The 23,345-nt window shown below is 45.1% G+C and overlaps 1 protein-coding gene across 10 annotated transcripts in view; it reads right to left on the bottom strand.

Moving 5' to 3' along the window:
- Nucleotides 1-23,345, bottom strand: part of dlg2 (discs, large homolog 2 (Drosophila)) — a 1,642,261-nt gene that overhangs the window by 1,058,840 nt on the left and 560,076 nt on the right. For all 10 annotated transcript variants that reach the window (XR_015079731.1, XM_085998865.1, XM_085998867.1 and 7 more), the window contains one exon: nt 11,125-11,289. Coding sequence is in view for 9 of the 10 variants with exons in the window: in XM_085998865.1 (XP_085854991.1) it covers nt 11,125-11,289 (165 nt within the window). In the remaining variant the exon portion in view is untranslated. The remainder of the gene's footprint in view (nt 1-11,124; nt 11,290-23,345) is intronic.

Here is a 23,345-nt window from a genome sequence, read left to right as displayed (position 1 = left end):
TGAGCCGGCTTGAGGCTGAGAGACGGCCACGCCCGGTTGGCGGGGTAACCCTTCCCCCCTTCCGAGCCCCCGTCCTCCCGAGCACCGGCCGCGTCGCCCCGCCCCGCACTCCACTCCCGAGAGCCCCGCTCTCCGAGCCCCGCCCGCCCCGCAGTCCCGAGAGCCCCGCTCTCCGAGCCCCACCCCGCCCTCCCGAGAGCCCCGCCCCCCCGAGAGCCCCGCTCTCCGAGCCCCGCCCGCCCCGCAGTCCCGAGAGCCCCGCTCTCCGAGCCCCACCCCGCCCTCCCGAGAGCCCCGCCCCCCCGAGAGCCCCGCTCTCCGAGCCCCGCCCGCCCCGCAGTCCCGAGAGCCCCGCTCTCCGAGCCCCGCCCGCCCCGCAGTCCCGAGAGCCCGGCTCTCCGAGCAACGCCCCGCCCCGCACTCCCGAGAGCCCCGCCCCCCCCGAGAGCCTCGCTCTCCGAGCCCCGCCCGCCCCGCAGTCCCGAGAGCCCCGCTCTCCGAGCCCCACCCCGCCCCGCCCCGCACTCCCGAGAGCCCCGCCCCCCCCACCCAAGCGCCGAACAGAGAGAGACGCCGCGTCTCAGCTGCTCCTGCTGCGCGCGCACCCTGACCCTCGTGGCTGACGCCGTTGCCCCGGGTAACGTGACACGGCGGGGGGAGGGCGGTGAGGAGCTTAGAAGAAGCCGTGGGAGAATTACCTAGGTCGGGCCTGGCTGGGCAAGAAACACCCAGGCTTTCAGGCCTAACAAAAACAGGGAAAGGTAGGAAAAAGAATCTTCAGGTTATAGAAAATATTTACAAATGAATGAAGTTTTTTTTTAAACAATTTAATAAATTCAATTTTATTTTGCTGGAAATGTATATTTGAAAAGAAAGACGCAGAAAGCAGGAAAAAGAATGGAAGCAAGATGGCGGCTACTCACCTCGGTTCAGAACGATAAGACCTCGAGGTCACTCTGTCGCTAATGAGCGGATAATGAGATGCTAATGAGCGGAATGTTGAAGGTTTTTCGGATACCGCGGGCGCGATTTTAGCCCGGCCGAAACGTAAATACGCTTAAGACCGTTTTGGAAAGGTAAGCTTTCTTTCGACGTAACGCACGCGTAGGTACGCTCTGTAACTTTCGAGCGCATAGCCGGACAAGCACACGTGAGGACAGACAGAATGACAGACAGACAGATAGAAGGACAGACAGATCGACCGATTTATATATATAGATAATTTTCCCTGGAGGAAAAACCACATTAACAGCAGAGTCATGTGGGCAGGTGGAAGGCCCAACCTACCACTAACCCACCAACCGGAGGAAAATATAGCCGTATCATTTCAGTGGTATCATATTTTCTAAAGGGTTCGACCTGAAACGTCAACTCAAATTTCTCTCCACAGATGTTGCCTGACCTGCTGAGTTTTTCCAGCATTTTCTGTTGTTATTTTGGATATTTGAGTGTTTTTTCTGTTTCTCTATATATGTAAATTATTTCCAAGTAATGACTGGGTTTTTAACATTTGTCTTACTTTCACAAAGCAAAATAAAATGAATGGATATTATACTTAGTTTATTTTTTTAAATATTACCATATCTTTATATTCGCCACAGGCAGCATTAATAACAAGTGCAGCATTTCCTATTTCATAATTTATTTCATAAAGCAAGTTAGAATAACATTTGAATAGCCATTCATCTTGATTATTATGTGTAGTTATTGCATTTGTTTGACAAAAAAGATAGAAATATAAATAAAGATATGAATAGGTGAAAAATAAATTTAGCATGGACTATCAAAACATAGTTTTTATATGTCTGGATATTAAATTAGATATAGGTTTTGCAACTAGTCAGTACATTCTGACGAAGGGTCATCGACCTGAAACGTTAACTCTGTTTCTCTCGCCAGAGATGCTGCCTGAACTGCTGAGTATTTCCAGCATTTTCTGTTTTTATTTCAGATTTCCAGCATCCGCAGTATTTTGCTTTTGCTGTACATTTTTGTCCTCTGTGTGTCACTGAGATTATTATACAATAGAGCTTTAATTTGCACTTCTCATAAACCATTTTTACATGGTTATTTAGTTCATGTTCTGGGAGACCAGCTCCCCACATTCCCATAGCTTAAACAAAACCATTCCCCACACCAACAGCAGAATCATTAAAAAAACTGGCATCTTCTGAAAATCATTGTCATGTTGGGGAATAAATTTTTAATCTGCACTTTACATACAATTCCAAATCTTTTCAGAAGTCATAAAGTTTATAAACTCCTGAGGCAGCCATTTGTCAAGGATGACAAGTAATTAATCAGAACAAGTTTTCCTTAATTAATTCACTTATTTAGAAATAAATTTGTACTGAAACATTTTATAGAATATAACAAAAAGTAATTTGAGATAGTCTGTAATATAATGCACTGCAGGGAACTTTAGGATATAGAACTTACTCCACAGGCGACCCCTTATTTCCGTCCCTCCATAACAGCCACCTCAACCATAGCCAAGAAGATAGATTAGCTAAATATATAAGGGGTCAAAACTGGTGAAAGTATTGCACAGATTATTTAAAATATCTGGAATTTGGCTTTGCTTTAAATTCTGCCTTGAAGGCAAAGGTGTACAGCACTGGTCACTCTTTAGCCTGTATAATAATCAAGACTCAGATCAAACTTAAAATCATCACAGTGGTAGGGTGAGAAAAGGCTGTTTGATACCTATTGGTATTGACAATTAACATTATATAAATTTCATTTTAATTGTTATTTCAGACTAAGCTAAGCTGTAGTTTATAAAAAACATGACAAATAATCAGACTTTTTGTGGACTATTAATATATAGACAAGACAGTAGGTCAGAATTTGCTGTAGCAGGGCACCTAACGGCATCTGCCATCAGTTAGACTTGCCACTGCACCCTTCAGCTCAAAACATTTTTGCCCACAAAGTTGCTGAAAGTGCGAGCTGATGACAAAGCAGCGAGGGAAACAGGGCATCTGGGGCCTGAGTGAACAGGGGAACCAACAGGGTATCTCCTTAACCAATGGGATTTAAGGATTGGGAAATAAACACAGGAAGGACTGAGAAGGAGGGTGGATTAAAGGGGCTGAATAAGGTATCTAAAGAGAAATAGAGAGAGGGAAAGCAAGATTGGATTAAGTGAGAAAAAAGACTGAAAATATTTTTTTTTTGGACATTTTTAAAATTTCCCCGAAAAAATAAAAACCTGAAGGAATGGGACTCGCTTGTAATAGTTACTTTTCAGTGCCAGGGAGCTTGATTGGCAGTCATTAGCACTGACAAGACCTAACTTTCTGTGACAAATTTAATGGGTAAATATTGCAAGTTCCTAAAAAAAGGGGAGGCTAAGGGCGAGATGCTGTTTTCGCAAAGCTAACGGTGGAGCAGCACAACTCGGACAGAAACTTTTGGATATTTCCATTTAACCACACATCTGCTCTTTGCCTTAAGTTACTTTACCATTTACCCATAAATAATGGTGAGTGCCAGTAGCCTTGCCATTATTTTGACAGTAAATTCTGGCCCTGTTTGAATCTGCTGTTAAAAAAAATCAATATTACATGACCACTCCAATTTATAGTTCCATACCGAACTATATGCCATTACTAATAAGGCAACCAAATGAAAGTAAATATTTATTTTTTTAAATATCAGTGAATTGATATTTACCCATGGTCAGCTTTTGAACGTAAGCTTTTTTTATACAAGATCTCGACGGAGTTGGGAGGCAGACTTTAGAAACTGGCTCATAGAGTCACCCAGTGGTCAGGGCTTGCAACTATAATTGTGACATTAAGCATAAAAAAAAATTGAATAGGAAATGTTAACATAACAATTTACAATGGTAAATGTTGATTCAAAAGCATGATGATAATAAGTAAACTTTGCTGAAGGGAACTATGTAATATTTTTAATATTACTAGTCAATCACCTGTGCAATTACATTCAGAGAGTAAAGATTAAATATAGGGCTGGATTTTCTCAATGGGGGCGGGACTGCTGGTTGTCGGGTTTCAGTCCCGCCCCCAACGACGTCCAACCAACCCACGCTATTTTCCCTTGATTGACCTTGTTAAGCCCACCCTGCGAGCTTAGCCGGACAATTAAGGGAAAGCCGGTGATAGAGGACGTCAGTGTATGACGTTTCATCTGTCAAAAATTTTTGACAGATGAATTGTCAGCGTTTGACAGCTTTGAGAGGCTGTCAAACACTGACAATCTCTGTTCGAAGGTGAGCTCTTGTACTGAAGACTCACCAAACCTCTCTCCTTAGCAGAAATTGGAGAATGCAGCTGCCATTGAGATGAGGCTCCTCCAGATCCCCAAGGGTTGAAGCATGCAGGAAGAAGCAAAGGTAAGCAAACTTTTCCTAACACTTTACACTCACCTCTCCACATTTGCACCCATCACTCACCTCCACAGCGGACTTTTCGCACTCTCACCCCCGCAGACCTACTGCTCGCCTCTCTGACCCTGGCACTTGCAGGGGTAAAATGGGGATAAGACTCTTAACTGCCTGCTAACTACCTGTTAATTGGCTGTAATCCCCTTCCCGCCTCGAGGAGACGGGTCCCTGCGTGAGTCGGGGACCCACCTTCCGGGAAGATGGCACGGAGGCAGGTTGGGAGTGGGTTCGGTACCCGCTCCCAGTTTCTGCCATTTTCCCAGCAGTCCCGCCTCCATACCCGCCTCCCCAGGGCTGGCAAAACTCCCCCCGTAGTCTTCAGGTGAAATGGGGTTAGAGGACAAGTGCTAATTGAACCAGGGCATGCAGACGCAATTCAGTCCTCTTTTCAAAGTCATACATTGTCCTTATTTTTATACAATACATTGATTTTATATTATTATTTATAGTTGGAAAGCAAAATTTACAGCAGTAGAGCTGGTTGGAGCATAGGAGTATCTCTGCAGTACAGGCAGATTGGGGGAAATTTTAACCCCAAAAAACGGGTGGGTTGGGTTTGGGTGGAAAGTTTAAGGGGGAAAAATTCAGTTGGGTAGTGCCTCCAGTTAGCACCTGGCAGGGGCACTAACAGGGCGCTGATGCAGTAGCGGCGAGGCGAATCCTGTGACGCACGCCAAATCCGGCCCCCCTGTAGTGCCGCTGCTACGCGTTACCGCCAAAGACCTCAGCGCCAGGCAGATCGTGATGTCAGTGGATGTGCAACGTTCACTGGGCGCCCAATCTGCAAAATTCATTGTCGCCCCCCCTGCCTTAGTGCCTCGCACTGACAGTGACAGGAAGAGGAGGCATCAAGCAGGCAGATGCCGGCTCCAGGGGCACTACTTAAAGGGCTCATGAGTAATTAGTTGCAGCTGACATGTTAGTGCTGTTTCAATGCTTCCTTGTCAGTTTGACAGTTTTGCAACAGTTTAATTCAGGCATTTAAAGGTTGTTTAGTATCAGGAGTGTTGTGGCTACTAACAATTAGTTATATTTATTCTCACAACATATCAAAGTGCTACACTTGGTTACATTAATGGGGGCTGTACTGGCAGTCGACCTCGCCCTCCAGGATCTACGGTGGAGGGAGCGGAGGCAGCGAGAAAGATTGGAACATGTGGCTAGAAGGAGGAGAAGGGCCATGACGGCTGCTTGGGTCATGCGGCTCCTTATCCTTGACCTGCTACTGCTGCCTGAGAGGGCTGCACAGCCAGCAACGATGAAAATGAAGTTCTGCAGCATCAATGAACCTCCCCTTTAAGAACTGGAAAGAGCCTGTGGCAATGATGACTTGTGATTAGACTGCACCGGATATTGGTCAGCACTTCAAGTTTAACGCCACTGAGATAGGCATTCGCGCTTGATTTAGCGCTCTAATCCTTTCTTTGTGCAATGAGACTTAATTTTGCGTACAGTCTGAAGCATTACCGTGTGGCGCTAATTCTCAAACTTTTCAAAAGTTACCGCCCATTCCTGGGCTATAATGAATTGCTCCCCTTAAGTGTTTAAAATCTGAATTCCAACCAGAACCAGCCTCCAATTCGCGTACATTCAGTTATAACAGAGGCGGGACAGGGGAGGGGCAGCCAACCCACTCCCAGGAGGCGGGTCGCCCATTTAAATATTATAATGAGGCTGGCGTGCCTCAGATTTAACCACCATTTTAAATTTAACAGTGGCTGTTTGGGTTTTGCAGGTCTCGTGAATTCCGCCAGCTAATGGAAGGCGAGGATTGCAGTATCTAGGAGGTAAGTGTCGTTACACTTAGCCCTTGGATCCAGTGTCCCTGCCTAACCCACCCCCCATGATCAGAGTCCCCCCCCCATGAGGCCTCCGATCCCCCCAACGAGGCGTCCCCCCCACTCCCACCAATGATCTTCCGGACCCCCAATATTGTCTGCCTCCCCCCGATAATCCTCCGGCCCCCCGATGTCGTCTGCCTCTCCCCCCGATCATCCTATGGCCCCCTGATGTTGTCTGCCTCCCCCCACCCCCCATGCTCCTCCGGCCCCCTGATGTCATCTGCCTCACCACCCCCCCCCCATGCTCCTGAAGCCCCCCAATGTTGTCTGCCTCCCATCCCACCCCACCCCACCCTGATCATTCTCCGACCTCCCGATGTCGTCTGCCTCCCCCCAATCATCTGCCGGCCCGCCAATGAGCCCCCGGCCCCCACACAATGGTCCTCCTGCCCCCCGATGAGCCCCCGGCCCCCACGTGATGCTCCTCCAGCCCCCCAATGAGCCCCTGCCCCCATGTGATGCTACTCCAGCCCCATGCGATGCTCCTCCAGCCCCCCAGTGATGAGCCCCTGGCCCCCACACGATCCATCCCGCCCTCCTCTCTGCGGCCTAGTGCGGCATGCCTACCCGCCCTCAGCCAGCCAGCCTCTCCATCTAGCTGGTTGCGGGTGGGAAACAGAGATTTCAAATGCAAATCAGGTCCAATTAAAGCTAGTCTCCACTACTTAAAGACAGTCTAGCCTTGCACGAACTTGGGCCCCCTGCTGAGCGTTCAGCCGCTCAGCAGCATGTCCAGCACTGGGCGGAAAGCGACAATCATTATAATTAGCAGACAGTACGAAGGTCGCGTGCTGTCTACATTCCTATCAATGAGCGTGGGGTGATCACGTATAACAATTCTTGCCGTCTTTTCGGGGGCGATCCAATTTTTAGCCCTAAGTGTTTGTCCACTAATATCGCCAACAGTAATTATTAGGCTCATGTTCTTAAAATCATTTCACACAACATTAAGTTTTCTTCAACTTTTATCTGCCATCTATACAGTGTCCCTCTCTATGATTAAGGAATTTTTTTTTCTCTACAACATCCACACCCCGCCCCAAAAAACTTCTAAAAAAAACATCAGCATCGAGATGGTCTGCCTATTCATATTTTTTCCTTTTGTTTTTCTTCTTCTAATTGCTCCTTTAATGAAGGTATTGATTAATACTCAGGTAAAGCTCCATAAATGCTGCCACTCCCCAAGTGCCGATTCTTCACATACAAATCTGGAATGCGAGCATTATTAGGCTTTTAACTTAGGGGAGGAGCAGGATGTAGGGATTACAGGCAAAGTTCAATTCTACCCAAATCCAACATCCATAGATGATTAGAAGAGGAAACCTTGACTGATTTATTTCATCTAGACTGGGACACACTAAGTCACTACTGAGATCAGCTAATTCAGTGCATACTAGGGATTCAACCTGGAAGTTTCCTGATCTGTTGGACTTAGTAACACACCAAACCATGCATTTACAAACTGAATCTTCATGGAGCCCTACCCACTTCTTCTTCCCACAAATTGGAAATGTTTGCTAAAAGTGAAATTCTGTATAAATGTGTTGAAGACTATCTCATCCCATTTTAGATGTGTGACAAATTATGGTATGAGCCAAGAATAACTTGAACCATTTCCAACAGTATCTGATTCAGCTTAAATCTAGTTAGATAATGGCACATTATGAATATATCAGAATATTTAAAGGAACACTTTTTACAGAGTTTCAAACTTTCAGCCATGACTTGAAATTACAATCTTCCAAATTTTGCACAAGTCCAGTACGTCAAAGCCAAACAGCTTAGTTTCTAAACAATAGTCTCCAAACTGTTATTGCATTAATGATTGTCCAACACTATAAACAAATTGGCCTAGAAATTGTTTCACGCTGGCGTGAGTCGGCCCGAGACCCACCAGATACTGGGCCTCGGGACTCATTACGAGACTGCCAAGCTGCAGAGACCTGTTGGGCATCCCCAGGTAGCTCGCCGGCGAAGAGGATTCCAATTTTGATGCTGCATTGCCAGCAGCGGTCCTCAGGTAGGCCTTGGGGGAAAGGGGAAGCGATCGGGACAGAAGGGGGCGACCAGGAGAGAGGAAGGGGGGCAGTGGTCAATAGAGGGAGGGGGCAGTGATCGGGAGAGGAAGGAGGCAGCGATCAGTAGAGAGAGGGATACAATAAATGGGAGAGGGAGGGTGCCGAGTGGGGGCCAGCAACGGTCTTCGGCACTGCAGTGGAACATAACGTTTTGGTGGTGGCCTTCAGCCACCACAGGTCCCTTTAGCCCCCATGTAGACCACATTTTCCTGAATGCAGGGCAGCCCACTCTTACAAGGGAGGCTCTTAGACATTAGGCCCCTTGGTTGCATTTGCATAATGCCTTTTTTTCTGCCTTTACAATATGGTAGGCAGCACATTTCTGGCATGTTAATGAGTGCACACAGGCACGACGCTATTAAATTTCTAATTTGTAAATTTTATGTACACTCTCAAGTTCTTTCCACCATTGGAGAACCTTTAAATGTGCCAGAATTGTATTTCTCTACAGAGATGTTGAATATAACAAAAATTAAAATGTCATTACTGTACTTCTACACAGAACCAAATTATTTTCCTAATTAAAATGATTAGCCAGAAGGTAGAAAATAAAAAGTGCATAAAAACCTCAAAACATAGCAGTCAACAGACCATAAAAACATTCCAGAAAGAGGATTGCAAAGGAAAAAAAGTTATTTGTTTTCAGAAACCAATTCATATGTACGTTTATTTTCTATTCTTTTATATTTTTTACATTCCAGGTATTGGAATAGTATAAAATATTACCCGTTTGTTTTTTTTAATCCTTTTTCTCCAAGAAATACTGTAAAACCAGAATTTTTTGGTATTTAAGTTCTTGCTACCTGATCACAGTACAAGCTTAAGGTGAAGATAGACACAGAAAAGCTTAACTTACATCAGCAGGAGTGTAAAACCATTAAAGTGCAATATCAAGTTAGCACCAAAGTACCATGCTTACCCGTGAGAGCTGTGCTTTTATTAACATATACCTGCTATCTGTTTCATTTTTGTGACACTACTTGGTTGCTATTAAATGTGATACAGTTCTGGTTCTTTTATCCTCATTTCACTCTCCCTCAGTCTTTTCCTGCTACAATCTACAAATGTTTAAAATCTAAGCTTGATATTGCTTAACGGCCACATGTTGATTTACTGCGGGGTAAATGTTCATCTTTCACACTCCTAGTACAAAGCTTCACATGTTGGAAGTGCATGAAGCTCTAAACTTGAAGTACAAAAAATGAAAATTTACTCTCCTCATCTCCTACTGTTTTCAAAATGAGTGGCATTTTGCACTCTTAACCTTCAATCCTTAACCTAGGTTTCGCAATAAAACAAAACCAAAAGAGAAGTTATGCTAAACCTGTATCGAATCTTGATTAGACCACACTTGCCGTACTGTGTGCAATTCTGGTCGCCATATTATAAAAAGGATATAGAGGCACTGGAGAGGGTGCAAAAAAAACGTACAAGGATGATACCAGAAATGCGAGCTTATACCTATCAGGAAATAATTCCCAGATTGCTGAAACACCTTTAAGGTTCTAATGACAGAGAGAAATGACTATAGTTTACTACTGACAATTGAAATACTGGATAATTTGAATCTGAATTAGCTAACAAAGCCTCTAGTACTGTTATTCCAGTTGTTTTATTTGAATTACTGGATAAATCAATTTTTTAGTGCATGAAATAAGTTGGAATTATCAGGAGTAGACTGCATCCTATAAGCTTTCAATAACTTTTTAAAAGTCATTGCCAGTTGGAGACCAGTACGTTAAAGCACACATGAATGGAGCTCTAATTTCCCTGATTTGTAAACTATGCCATCAGGCAGAATAACTCTACCCTGTTTATTTACACCATTCCAAAAATTGGAACAGTATCGAATTAAAGATTAATCCTGAAGTTCTGATGACAGGTCATCGACCTGAAACGTTAACTTTGTTTCTCTCTCCAAAGATTCTGCCTGATCTACTGAGTATTTCCAGAATTTTCTGTTTTTATTTCAGATTTCCAGCATCCGCAGTATTTTGCTTTTGTATTCATTCTTGAGTCCAGTTGTCTGCATTTTGATGTTTATGGCTGTTCTTTTTTTTCATTTATTTTCTCTGGGAAATATTAGCAAACTGGATTTTTTCTGTTTAAGTCCCATCTTCCTGGGCATGTGAAATATAGTGTTACTTATTTCAATTTACATCCGTCTCCCTCAGGCTCACCAGCACTTTAATTTTAATCAGCAGTGCACGTATAGTGTTGCTGCTTTGCCATTCCCCAGCTGCCCGAGCGTGAAGTAAGCCATAGGTAGTAGCAGGTACAGTATCCTCCTGGTCTTTTAGCCAACATGTATACTGTTGAGCGCAGCTGTTGTAATACTGGTTGGTTACCGTACTCTCAGGCAGCAGGGGAAAGGCAGTTTGCCAGCACTTCACATGTGTGACTTATTAAAATTAAAGCATCAGTGGAAAACACAGTGTGGCCAAACATAATTGTACAATGAAAGAGGTAACAAATTATTTGAAATGTATTAATTTTTCACTTTTTTTTTTCTTTGTGGGACAATGATGCATAAATACAGCAAAATAATTTATTGGCAATTAACCCATTTTACAGTACCAAACAATTTATATTTCATCTTGATAGGAAACTACCTACTTTTTAAACAAATTAGTATAGGCTAAAATGTAAGATTTGGATTGTTTAGTTGACTTTACTGCTGAATAGACCCTCAGCTGAATAAAGAATTCTATACACGTTAAAGGTATTTTGCACTAGGAGCAAAATTTATTGTTGCTGATTCTGAACCAAATGTTTATTATAGGGGACTAACCTTTAATGGAGAAATGTGAGCATGTGACACGTATCCAAGGATATTCTCAATCTGTGATAAATTCTTCTCAGACACATGAACAAGCTCAGGGCCTTTGACTTCATTGGTTAGCCTTGGTAAGCTGTAATCTTGTGGTGGTGTATCCTCATCTTGATAGTGATACTTCTAAAAAAAACAACAGAAATTAAATGATTAAGATGAATTGGGAAAGCACTGGAAATTCACTTTCAGTTTAAATTCTTAACATGTTGTTGCAATGGATACAATAGATGCAATGTTCTCTGCCTCAACAACTTCCTGTGGCAAAGCATTCCATGCTCTAACAAGCCTCGATGTAAATAGTTTCCCCAAAATTCACTTATAAATTCACTCTCTGGACCCACAGTCTCTGGTTATAGTCCTCCTGTTCCTCCTCCTCCGTTACAATAACAAGCAGGGTTAGAGAAAGCAAAAGAACCACTTTTATTTCTAAATTCAACTGTAAAATAGTCGTCTGCAGTAACAGGATGAGAATGGCTTCAGTGCTTCCGGGAGCAGCTGATTTACACATGCTTCAGATGATTACAGGTGCCTTTGAACATGAAAGGTTGGTCACCATTTGAAGAGAGCCTCTAAAAAACTGCAATTGCATGAAACTTGCATCTGTAACTTGGGGGTGGGGCCAGTATTATGGGCAGAGACGCATTTGGGTGGAGGGATCGATAGACGATCATAAATGATCAAGGAGATTTGGCCATATTGTACTTTTTTTTAAAATTCATTGATGGGATGTGGGCGTCGCTGGCTGGCTAGGCCTGCATTTAGTGCCCATCCCTAATTGCCCTTGAGAAGATGGTGGTGAGCCGTCTTCTTGAACCGCTGCAGTCCATATGGTGAAGGTACACCCACAATGCTGTTAGGAAGGGAGTTCCAGGATTTTGGTCCAGCGACAGTGAAGGAACGGCGATACAGGTCCAAGTCAGGATGGTGTGTGGCTTGGAGGGGAACTTGTAGGTGGTGATGTTCCCATGCGTCTGCTGCCCTTGTCCTTCTAAGTGGTAGAGGTCGCGGGTTTGGAAGGTGCTGTTAAAGGAGCTTTGGCGAGTTGCTGCAGTGCATCTTGTAGATGGTACACACTGCAGCCGTGGTGCGCCGGTGGTGGAGGGAGTGAATGTTGAAGGTGGTGGATGGAGTGCCAATCAAGCGGGCTGCTTTGTCCTGAATGGTGTCGAGCTTCTTGAGTGTTGTTGGAGCTGCACTCATCCAGGCAAGTGGAGAGTATTCCATCACACTCCTGACTTGTGCCTTGTAGATGGTGGAAAGGCTTTGGGGAGTCAGGAGGTGAGACACTCGCCGCAGAATTCCCAGCCTCTGGCCTGCTCTTGCAGCCACAGTATTTATATGGCTGGTCCAGTTCAGTTTCTGATCAATGGTAACCCCCAGGATGTTGATAGTGGGGGATTCAGCGATGGTAATGCCATTGAATGTCAAGGGGAGATGGTTAGAGTCTCGCTTGTTGGAGATGATCATTGCCTGGCACTTGTGTGGTGCGAATGTTACTTGCCACTTGTCAGCCCAAGTCTGAATGTTGTCCAGGTCTTGCTGTATATGGACACGGACTGCGTCAGTATCTTACATGCATAACTCACTCACAGCCAAAATTCTATGATCTTCTAGGCTGTATATTTGCTTTTCACCCCAATTGCACGTATTTCTGGGCACAAATACACATGTGAAGGAATAAGCCATATAACCTATTCAGAAAAATACACCATTCTATGAAAGAATTCTGGCCTTATTAAAACATGACAAACTGGGTCTGGAAATCTAGAAACCTAACTATGAAAAAGCTGTGATAGCATTCTGGCTATTGAGATAACATAGTTGTTGACACTGAATCAATAACCTTATTGAAACAGAAGGTCAAAGGCTCCTGACAGTCTGAACCTTTGGGAACAAGACAGTAGTTCACCCTGTACAAGGTGTTCTAAATTACACCTCATAAAGAAGCACATAAAAGTAATAAACATCTGCCTTCATAAAAATGATACCAAGTAAAGCGCACCTGCTGTTACACTGTTTTTTATGATAAATTTAGAACACCTAGAGGAGAGACATGGTTCTGTAGTGCTACCAGCTGAGGTGACTGTAAGAATTGCAGGGGTCAGCAGAAAAATGACTAGAGATAATTAGCTTACATCAGCAGAAAACCTTAAAGGAAATACCACTGGAAAAGGGTATAAATATTGAACTCTCAAATGGGATAGTAGACTTGCTTTAAAGGGGCAAAGCGATTCTCGGCTTCAGAGATAGCTCTGTAAGTCTCCAACTCTTTGTACCTCGAGGATCAACGGTACAGTATTTAATTTTGGTGGATATCCTGTAGAAAACGAAGAACTGTAAAACTGTAGTGAAGTTAAGATTTCAGGGTAGGTTCTCTGATAATAGAATTGTAAACTTTCTTTCTTTGGAACTGTTAATGTTGCAATTGACTCACCAACTGTAAATTATATGTCAGTTCTTTAATAAATCTATATATTTTTAGAATTGTCTCACATAATACTTCTGTATCAAACTCGCGAACTCAATCTCTGTACACTCTTTGGTGAGAAGTTGCAGAACTCTGGGGGAATTTTCCAGACCCTCATTGTGATAAAAATAATAACTTCCGGGAAGTTATGTCATCACTTCCTGTGAACTGTGAACTATGAACTGTGTACATACCTCACTTCCTGTCATATGTCACTTCCTGTTGGATTGGTATAAATACTGGTCTGTTCAGTATTGTAAGAGGCTTCTACCAGAGGCATGGTAAAGACCTCTCTTGTATATAGTGTGTTTATAAGTTACTTAAAGCTTACTTTAAAGTTACTTGATGGTAAGCCTCCTTTTTCTTACATCAATTTAAGTAACTTAGTATTTACACTCACAAATACTAGACCTTCGGACAAACTCGGAATTAAGGATCCAGGGAACCACCCATCATGGAGAAAATCCTTAGACCTATTCGTCTGGACTTGGACCCGAATGCACCAGCAGCTGGCAGGGTATGGAAGCATTGGTACCGTACTTTTGAGAATTTTCTGGATGAATGTGAAGCGGATGCTCCTGCTAGATTGAAGATACTTATCAATTATGTGACCCCAAAAGTGTTCGAATATGTTGATGAATGGGATAATTACGATGAGGTGATTCGGGCACTTAAGAAACTGTATGCCAAGACCCCAAATGAGGTCTATGCTAGACATCTACTGGCCACAGCCCAACAAGGGCCAGGGGAATCAATTGACGAATTCCTGCAAGAACTTCGCAGGCTCAGCATAGATTGTAACTTTCAGGCAGCCTCAGCTGAGCTGTACCGCCAAGAAATGATTCGTGATGCTTTCATCTGCGGGATTGCCTCTCCATTTATACGCCAGCGTCTACTAGAAAGTAAAACACTTGAGCTACAAAAAGCTTTTGACCTAGCTTGTTCTCTGGATTTGGCAAAGAGAAATGCAGACCTCTATCAGCTGCCCAGATCTCGATCTGCTGCTGTAGCTGCAACCAGACAATTCAAGCGGTCTCAGGTGAACCCCATCATGGGGGAATCTAATTCTGATAATTCTGATGAAGAAGAGGAGGATGACCCCACTTTAGCAGCCTCTTGGCAATCTAGGAAGGAATGCTTCTTTTGTGGAGATGCTTTTCACCCTAGGAAAACCTGCCCTGCTCGCAATGCAATCTGCAGTTATTGCAGGAAAAAAGGACACTTTGCTAAAGTTTGCCTATCAAGGGCCTCTACGAGGGCCAATCCAGCTAAGGCCTACCGAACTGCCCCAATTAGGGCCTATCAAGATGCTCCAGCTAGGACCTATCAAGCTTCCTCTCGAGCTCTCTCCCGAAGAAGCACACCGAGAGTTTTAGCCACTCTCTGTGCAACGACACCAATTACAGCTGCTTGCCCACAGAACCTGTCTCATGCAGCCACAAAAATTTCAATTAAAGGGCATACCTTAGATGCCTTAATTGACTCAGGAAGTACTGATAGTTTCATTAAGGAACAGATTGTTGCGAAATTGAAACTACATGTCTTCCCATCGGACCAGGCAATTGCGATGGCTCAGTCATCACTTAATACCAGAATCTCCGGCTTTTGTGTTGTTGATATGACACTTCATGGTCGTATGTATCCCTCCACCCGACTTTCGGTGCTCAAGGACTTATGTAGTGATCTCCTCTTAGGGCTGGACTTCCAAAAACAGCATAAGAAACTCACCATTGAGTTTGGTGGATCCAAACCCGGACTTACTATTTCTAATATACCGTCTAAATTACCGTTTTGTGCATTATCAGCAGCTTCACTTGATGAACCCTCATTATTTGCCAGTATCCCGCCTCAATGCAAACCAATAATAACGAAATCGCGGCGCTTTAATCAGGAAGACCAATCTTTTATTGCGGCTGAAATCTCTCGACTTCTAGCAGAGGATATCATCGAACCATGTTCGTCGCCCTGGCGGGCTCAAGTCATCATTGTCAAGAACCCTCTAAAACCTCACAAACAGCGGCTATGCATCGATTATTCGCAAACCATCAATCAATATGCCGACTTGGACGCCTACCCATTGCCACGCATTGATGATATGGTTAATAAACTGGCTGAATACAAAGTGTTCTCAACTTACGATTTAAAAAGTGCCTATCATCAGGTACCCTTGAAGGTCTCAGATAAGCAGTACACGGCCTTTGGGGCTAATGGACGGCTGTACCAATTTCGTCGCCTCCCATTCGGGGTTACTAATGGAGTGGCTGTCTTCCAACGGGCAATGGATGGCCTGGTTAAGCAGGAAAACCTAAGGGACACTTTTCCCTATCTTGATAACATTACCATTGCAGGTCACGATCAACAGGAACACGACGCCAACCTCCAAAAATTTCGGGATGCCCTCCATCGCCGTAATTTGACCCTGAATGAATCCAAATCTGTTGAGTCGCAACCGACCATCAACATCCTTGGCTACTGCGTAGGCAATGGTATCATTAAGCCAGACCCAGAAAGACTTCGCCCGCTCCAAGAGCTCCCGTCACCTAAGAATCCGGCTTCTTTACGTCGGGCTCTCGGTCTGTTTGCATACTACGCTAAATGGATTCCTCATTTTTCGGACAAAATCCAACCCTTGCTGCATGCTAGATCATTTCCACTGGGAACAGCGGCTGTTGCAGCCTTTAACCTTCTCAAAAAACAGTTGGAGAAAGCGGCTCTTCACTCCATCAATGAGAATCTCCCTTTCGTGGTTGAATGTGATGCCTCGGAGGTGGCGATCTCGGCTACTCTGAATCAGGAAGGTCGTCCTGTAGCATTTATGTCCAGGACCTTACAAGGTGCTGAGCTACATTATCCTCCGGTTGAGAAAGAAGCCACAGCCATCATAGAGGCAGTACGGAAGTGGAACCATTTTCTAGCTCGCCAGCACTTTACATTGATCACGGACCAGCGATCAGTCACCTTCATGCTCGATAATCGAAAACGAACCAAAATTAAGAATAATAAAATACAACTTTGGAGGATGGAACTGGCCTCTTTTGGTTATACCATTCTCTATCGGCCTGGCAAGGAGAATGTGGCCCCGGACACCCTCTCACGGGCATTCTGCTCCACTATGTCATCCTCTACTCTCATGGATGTCCACAATGGATTGTGTCATCCTGGCGTTACGCGCATGCTACATTTCGTACGATCACGGAATCTCCCTTTTTCTACTGGAGATGTAAAGAAAATATGCTCAGAATGCCGGCTTTGTGCGGAATTAAAACCTCAGTTCTTCCGCCCCTCTGATGGTATACTCATACACGCAACCCAACCGATGCAACGACTTAGCATCGATTTTAAGGGCCCAGTGCTCTCTGCAACTCGGAACACATATTTGCTCACCATGATCGACGAATATTCACGTTTTCCGTTTGCCTTCCTCTGCTCCAATATGCTGGCGTCCACAGTAATCTGTTGCCTTGAGCAGGTATTTTCTCTCTGTGGCATGCCGGCTTATATTCACTCAGATCGGGGTCCATCCTTTATGTCAAGGGAACTCAAGGACTACCTCTCAGAACGGGGAATTGCTACAAGCAAAACAACACCATACCATCCCATCGGAAATGGGCAGGTAGAGAGGTATAACGGTATCATCTGGAATTCCGTACGTCTCGCTTTAAGATCTCGGGGCCTACCAGACCAGCAATGGGAAACAGTGCTTCCGGATGCATTGCACTCTATACGGTCCCTGCTTTCTACAGCCACAAATACTACACCTCATGAGCGGTTCTTTGGATTCCAGCGTCGCTCATCTCATGGGACATCACTCCCGTCATGGCTAACTACTCCTGGACCTGTATTACTCCGAAGATACGTTCAGACGTCTAAAAATGACCCTCTCGTAGACGAGGTCGAACTAACCGATGCCAACCCCACCTATGCAAACATACGATATTCCGACGGCCGAGAATCTACCGTATCATTACGGGATCTGGCTCCCTGCCCACCAGGACCTAGTGGGACATCGGGTGATGGCATTTCACCAGGAAACTCTTGGGACCTATCGGGTACCCCTCTCCAGGATCCTGATTGGACACCAACTAGCTTGGTGCTGGTAGAACCCCGTGCTCAAGGTTGCGACCCTCCCAGTACCGCGCATGAAAGTACTGATCCGCCACAGACCAGCTCTGCACCTCCCTCTGAACAGAGGCAGTCCGACTTTGAACCTATTGGGGCTCGTACTCGAAGCCATGATCTCCCCGACCCTTCACAGGGCAATCCAGGCCACACGGACTCTGACCAATGGCCAACCGCATGTAAGCGGACCAGCGACCCTCTACGACGGGAATCCAAACGGGTGCGACTCTTCCTTGTTCGGCGGCTGCGGACCAAAAGGTAGACCACAGCCTCCTAAACCTGCAGGAGGGAAGAATGTGATAAAAATAGTAACTTCCGGGAAGTTATGTCATCACTTCCTGTGAACTGTGAACTATGAACTGTGTACATACCTCACTTCCTGTCATATGTCACTTCCTGTTGGACTGGTATAAATACTGGTCTGTTCAGTATTGTAAGAGGCTTCTACCAGAGGCATGGTAAAGACCTCTCTTGTATATAGTGTGTTTATAAGTTACTTAAAGCTTACTTTAAAGTTACTTGATGGTAAGCCTCCTTTTTCTTACATCACTCATAATATCAGGAACGTTACAGTCTAGCTAAACTTATTAAAAGTGCTATCTGGAGGATGGAAACATTTTCAGGTTGTTCCTTTCCTTTAGGGACAGATAGTCCAGACCTTTAGACCCAATTAAGCGTCTTTAGGATTCGGCTACCTCAAACTTTAGTTGAAAGTGAACATCTGAGGAATACGCCTGATCCGGGGTAGCCCTAAAGGGGCTAGAACTAGTAATTATCCCTTCAGTTGGCGCCCAACATAGATGTTAATGAGTTGATACAGAACCCTATACTTATATTTATATCTATATCCATCTCGTAGATTGTTAAGTATCGAAGGAGTGTTTTACTGACAGTGGTACTAAGACCCAGATTTAAGTCTCTAGAGATGACAAGTCCCTGATGAGGCCTTGTAGAACTTAAATCAGAACTCCCTCACCATTGAGGTCTAGAAATTTCTTATAAAGTTCATGTTAAACCCTAACTGAGGTTAGGTCCTGACGAAATGGCAAACCCTGTAGGAACTGGCCAAGTCTTTTTATCAGGAAATTCAAACGATTGCTTTATTAGGGGAAATAATCCAATCCCTGTACCTCCAAAAGACCAAGTAATAATTTTTTGATGGATCGTCAATGACGATTAAAAAAGGGACATCCCAACAATCCTCAGCTGGGATGGGGGTAGTAGTAGGGACTCTTCGAGATTCCTATTCGTTTTATCCAGAAGAATTACTATCCATACCCCTTGGCCATAAGACAGTGCAATATACTGAAGCTGCAGCATTACGGTATGCTTTAGAAAAGGCAGACCCTATTAAACCCACACTAATCTGTACGGATAGTGACGATTGTAAAAGAGGATATAACCAAGATCTAGTTTTCTGGGAACAAACAAGCTTTACCAATCATAAGGGTAAACCCATAAAACATAAGTAATTGTGGGAAGACATTCTCCGTTCGAGAATGGAGAAACAGAATTGTCAGGTGAATATGTAAACGGGCATACCACTGGGACAGTACACTCAAAAGGAAACAGTCTTGCAGACGAATAAGCGAAACGTTCGGTCTGCATGACACCCCCTCGAGAGGGGCCTGCCAATATTAGTGTAATCACTAGGGCAGAATGGGCAGCTAATCAGGACGAGGAACTGATTCAGCTATTAGACCCAACAAAAGAGAATCCACCATGATAGCCACCAAAGTACTTTTACTCAGAAACCCCTACGGGTATTGTGCTAGTTAAGTTACCCAAGGGAAACCGAGAAGTACCCCCGAGACACAAACGAGAACAGCTTGTAAAAGAAGCTCACGAGGACATAGGTCAAGCGCATTGTGGTGCCAGAACAACATTCTGCAAATTGACTCCCTTATATTGGTGGCCAGGCATGCTTAAGGCCTGTAAAACATACGTGACAAATTGTGAGCCATGCTATTTAACCAATAAGCCATCACTAATTAAGCCACCACCATTGGCTCCTGTGAAAGCTGATGAGCCAATGGGAAAATTCTTTATTGACTTTATTGGACCACTTCCCCCATCTTTGGGATACAGACATGTTCTCTTTTGTGTCAATGGATGCACTTCCTTCTGCTGGCTGGTCCCCACAAAAGCTGTTTCGGAAAACGCACTCGCCAGTGCTATTACTGACATAATTACTGTAGTTGGTGCACCCAAAATCTTACACTCCGATCTAGGTGGAGCCTTTGCCTCCAAGGTCTTCAAAGACTACTGCGAACAAAGGGAGATTGGTTTAGAGCACAGCACGCCACGTCATCCACAATCAGTGGGACTGGTGGAACGTAAAATCCAGGAAGTAAAAAAGCTATTGGTCAAACTGTTGAGAATCACGGGAAGTAAGTGGACCACCGTCATTCCGGAGGAGCAGCTATCACTTGATAATGTGCCTGCATCTGCATCAGGGACAGTGTCCCCTAAAACTCCATATTATCTGATGTATGGGGTTGAGATGCATACACCGCTTACCCATGGTTATTTTATTGCCTCTACACTCTCTGATTCCTTGACCCGACAGCGACAGTTAGATTTAAACAAAGAAGTAACAGGAGATTCATCAAATTGATCAGAGGATAAGGGAGGCAAATAGGTAGAAAAAATTGACAAACAAAGCATGGCAACCCCTAGCAGGAGAATGGGTACAGGGAAAGAAGTTCGAGCAAAAACCTGGTTTAAGACCGAAGTGGAAAAAACCTGTTCAAATACATTCTGTTATAAACGAAAGAACAGTTAAAATACATATTAATCAGCCGAATGGCAAGCATATTCTTAAAACTGTCTCCATAGACAATCTCAAAAGATGTCCTGCGGGATACCAAAATGGAGGAACAATACAAGGTGCAGTCGTACACTGTCTTTCAAGACCCAGCTTGGAGCACGACACAGGCAATGGATGTGATCGAACTACTGATGACGGTCAGCCAGACGGTGTCGCCGACTCCTCCACACGATGCTTGGCAACGCCTCAGGAATTGGATTCGCAAAAAGCCACAACCAAAACAAGTAAAGATCAACAAATTACTTCAATGAAGGAGGAAAACACTGCAGATGGAGAAGGAATCAACTGAGCTCCTGGCAAGGCCTTTACGAAAACAACAATCTGTCCTCACGTTGGATCAATGGAACAGCGTGTGTAAGATTCGCAAAATTTCCACATTCCCCCAAGGTTATTAATAAAAAGGGTCCCTGGATGGACAATTTTAAAAAAGGGTACCCAAAAGATGGCGTCCGCACCTCGTGACCAAAAGCCTGTAAGATTTTAAAAACTTGGACTCTGCAGCACACAGCAGGCAGTTTCGGGAAATCGAAACTTAAAATGCATTTCTGTGAAAAGGACATTGTGTTTGAAAACCCAGACAGCTAAGCAAACACTGAATGTGCATTTCGTCAGATTGGAACAGATCAACCCAGTTAGGCCGAAGCGTAAAGCCATTAGTTTGTCCGCATAAATAATCGGAAACAGCTTAAGGAAGCCACCAAGGCTGGACAGGCCGATTAAAATGCATTAATGACAATACAACTCGGACATCATGGCCATCAGGTGCGATAAACGGCCATCTAAAGCCAGTTAGTTTAGATTGGTATACTCATTTAAAATAGCCCGCCAAAAGTTAAACAATGAACTGACCTGATTTGGCGTGCAGATTAGGGCCTTCCGAAGGAGTATAATTGTAGGCCCATCAGTACCAATCACTCTCTTCTCTTGACTCTGACCTCTTATCTGGTCTTGGACTGCTGCCGCCCGTACTCATGCCCTGGCCTCGTGGCGGGGGTTCTCTTCTCGCTCCCCGCATTGGGTGCATTACAGCCAAGGACATCCATACCAAGCGCGGAGAGGGGAACGAGACCCAAGTCCAAAGTCACCAAGGACACCCGGGCCACGAAAAGAGGGCAGAGGAAATGAGGCGAAACGAAGCGAGATGAAGAACAAGGTAGAGACCCGACAAGAGCAGAGAAGGGCAGCAAAAGCCGCATTGATAAAGACCGAGCACCTAGTTATAAGCTGGCGCTTGGGGAAGAAGCTATACGAACATGCTGGCGTTTTAACGCTTGGGTAGAAAAATCTAAGCAGTAAAGACTGCCAACGCAATGTTACCGCCGACGACCGCCCGAGGGAGAAGAAGAAGAGAACCCATCGCGATGAGACGATGACGATAGCTGAGGAGAGGAAAGGTGTGCCACAGCAACAGCTCCAGCACCGCGCCCTGAGACCACGTGGCGACGGAGTACCCCAAAGGACAGGAGACCAAACCTCAAAACTCGCAACGGTTAAGGCAACAAGCCTTGGATTGGTGAGCATGAATTCCTGGCCCCTCATAGCTTAATCTAGTTAGGTATAGGGGGTGGGATAAGGATAAAGGGATTGTTAATGTAGTTGTTTTTCCCTCGATGTGCCGTGTGTTCCCCATTCCCTGTATAAGTATAGTTGTTTGTTTACACCTGTAGTTGTTTACCAGTAAATTTCTCATAGGACGGTGTTTTACTTTCTGTTTTAATAAAATCTTGGTTTTCTTATACCAAGCCACTTGCCTACTCGATTTTTCTGTATCGCTGCCTGCACCTAAGTCCGGTGTCTAGAACCCAGGGGCGTGGGAGCGATTCGAACCGCTCACCAACAGTCAGGGGCATAACTGACTGGGCATCCGGTAGATGCAGCAGCTAAGTGGACAGAAGGGAGGGTGCACAAGAAATCCCTAGAGAAGGCAGTCTGGCTGATGTGTTTCAAGAAGCAGGTCCAGCTTTTGGACAGGCTCGTTGCAGCACAGGCAGCCGAGTTAAAGGAGTCAGCCCTGGAGATTCAGGACAAGGCTCTAGCAGGGGAGAAGTTATTGGTAGCATTGCAGGCCCTGAATCAGGAGAGGTTGCAGTAATGGGAGAACACAAGGCCCAGTTGGAATACCTACGGTGCCAAGTCACCGAAGCCAAGGGAAATGAGTTCAGGTTGTGGGAAAAGAACGCCCGCTTGGCAAGGCAAGTTAGAGAACAGGAGGAGAAAGTACAGGAGGTAAAGGCAGCTTACAAGCTAGCGAGTGAACGGGGGTTCGAGGAGGCAGACCACGGCCCCTGTAAAGAGCGGATAGAAAATCTGAGCCTGGCCCTCAGGAAGGCAAAAGGCATGGTGTGCCTTATAAGCCCGAAGGCAGGTCAGGCGGATTTTATGGGGAAAGAGGGGAGGACAGTTCCAACGTCACCGGTAGTGCCCAGGGACGACTCGGTTGAGGGATAGGAGGTCTCACGACCACCACCCGTAGCGCCAAGCTTCAGCGAGGTCTGGCAGCAAGGGTGGGGTGGAGCCAGAGGTGGGAGCGGAGGTGGAGCAACCCCCGCCAGAGAGGTCGGAGCCGGGACCGATGTGCCCAGCACGGCATCGGAGGTTCGGCCCACCCGTCAATGGTGACGATGAGGGACCCCTCCAAAACCAGTTTGTATTACCCTATAATACCCAACAGCTTAGGGCTATGGTGAACCATATCCCAAAGCTCTCCGAAAAGGGAGAACCCTCGATCCACTTCAGGGACATAGAGCAGGCAGCCAGCGTCAA

Source organism: Somniosus microcephalus, chromosome 10, assembly GCF_052327205.1.
Source record: "Somniosus microcephalus isolate GS21.2 chromosome 10, FLI_Smic_1.0, whole genome shotgun sequence".
In the NCBI taxonomy this organism is placed as follows: domain Eukaryota; kingdom Metazoa; phylum Chordata; class Chondrichthyes; order Squaliformes; family Somniosidae; genus Somniosus; species Somniosus microcephalus.
Note: the sequence above shows the minus strand (reverse complement) of the source record. Positions and strands in the feature narration are given on the sequence as shown.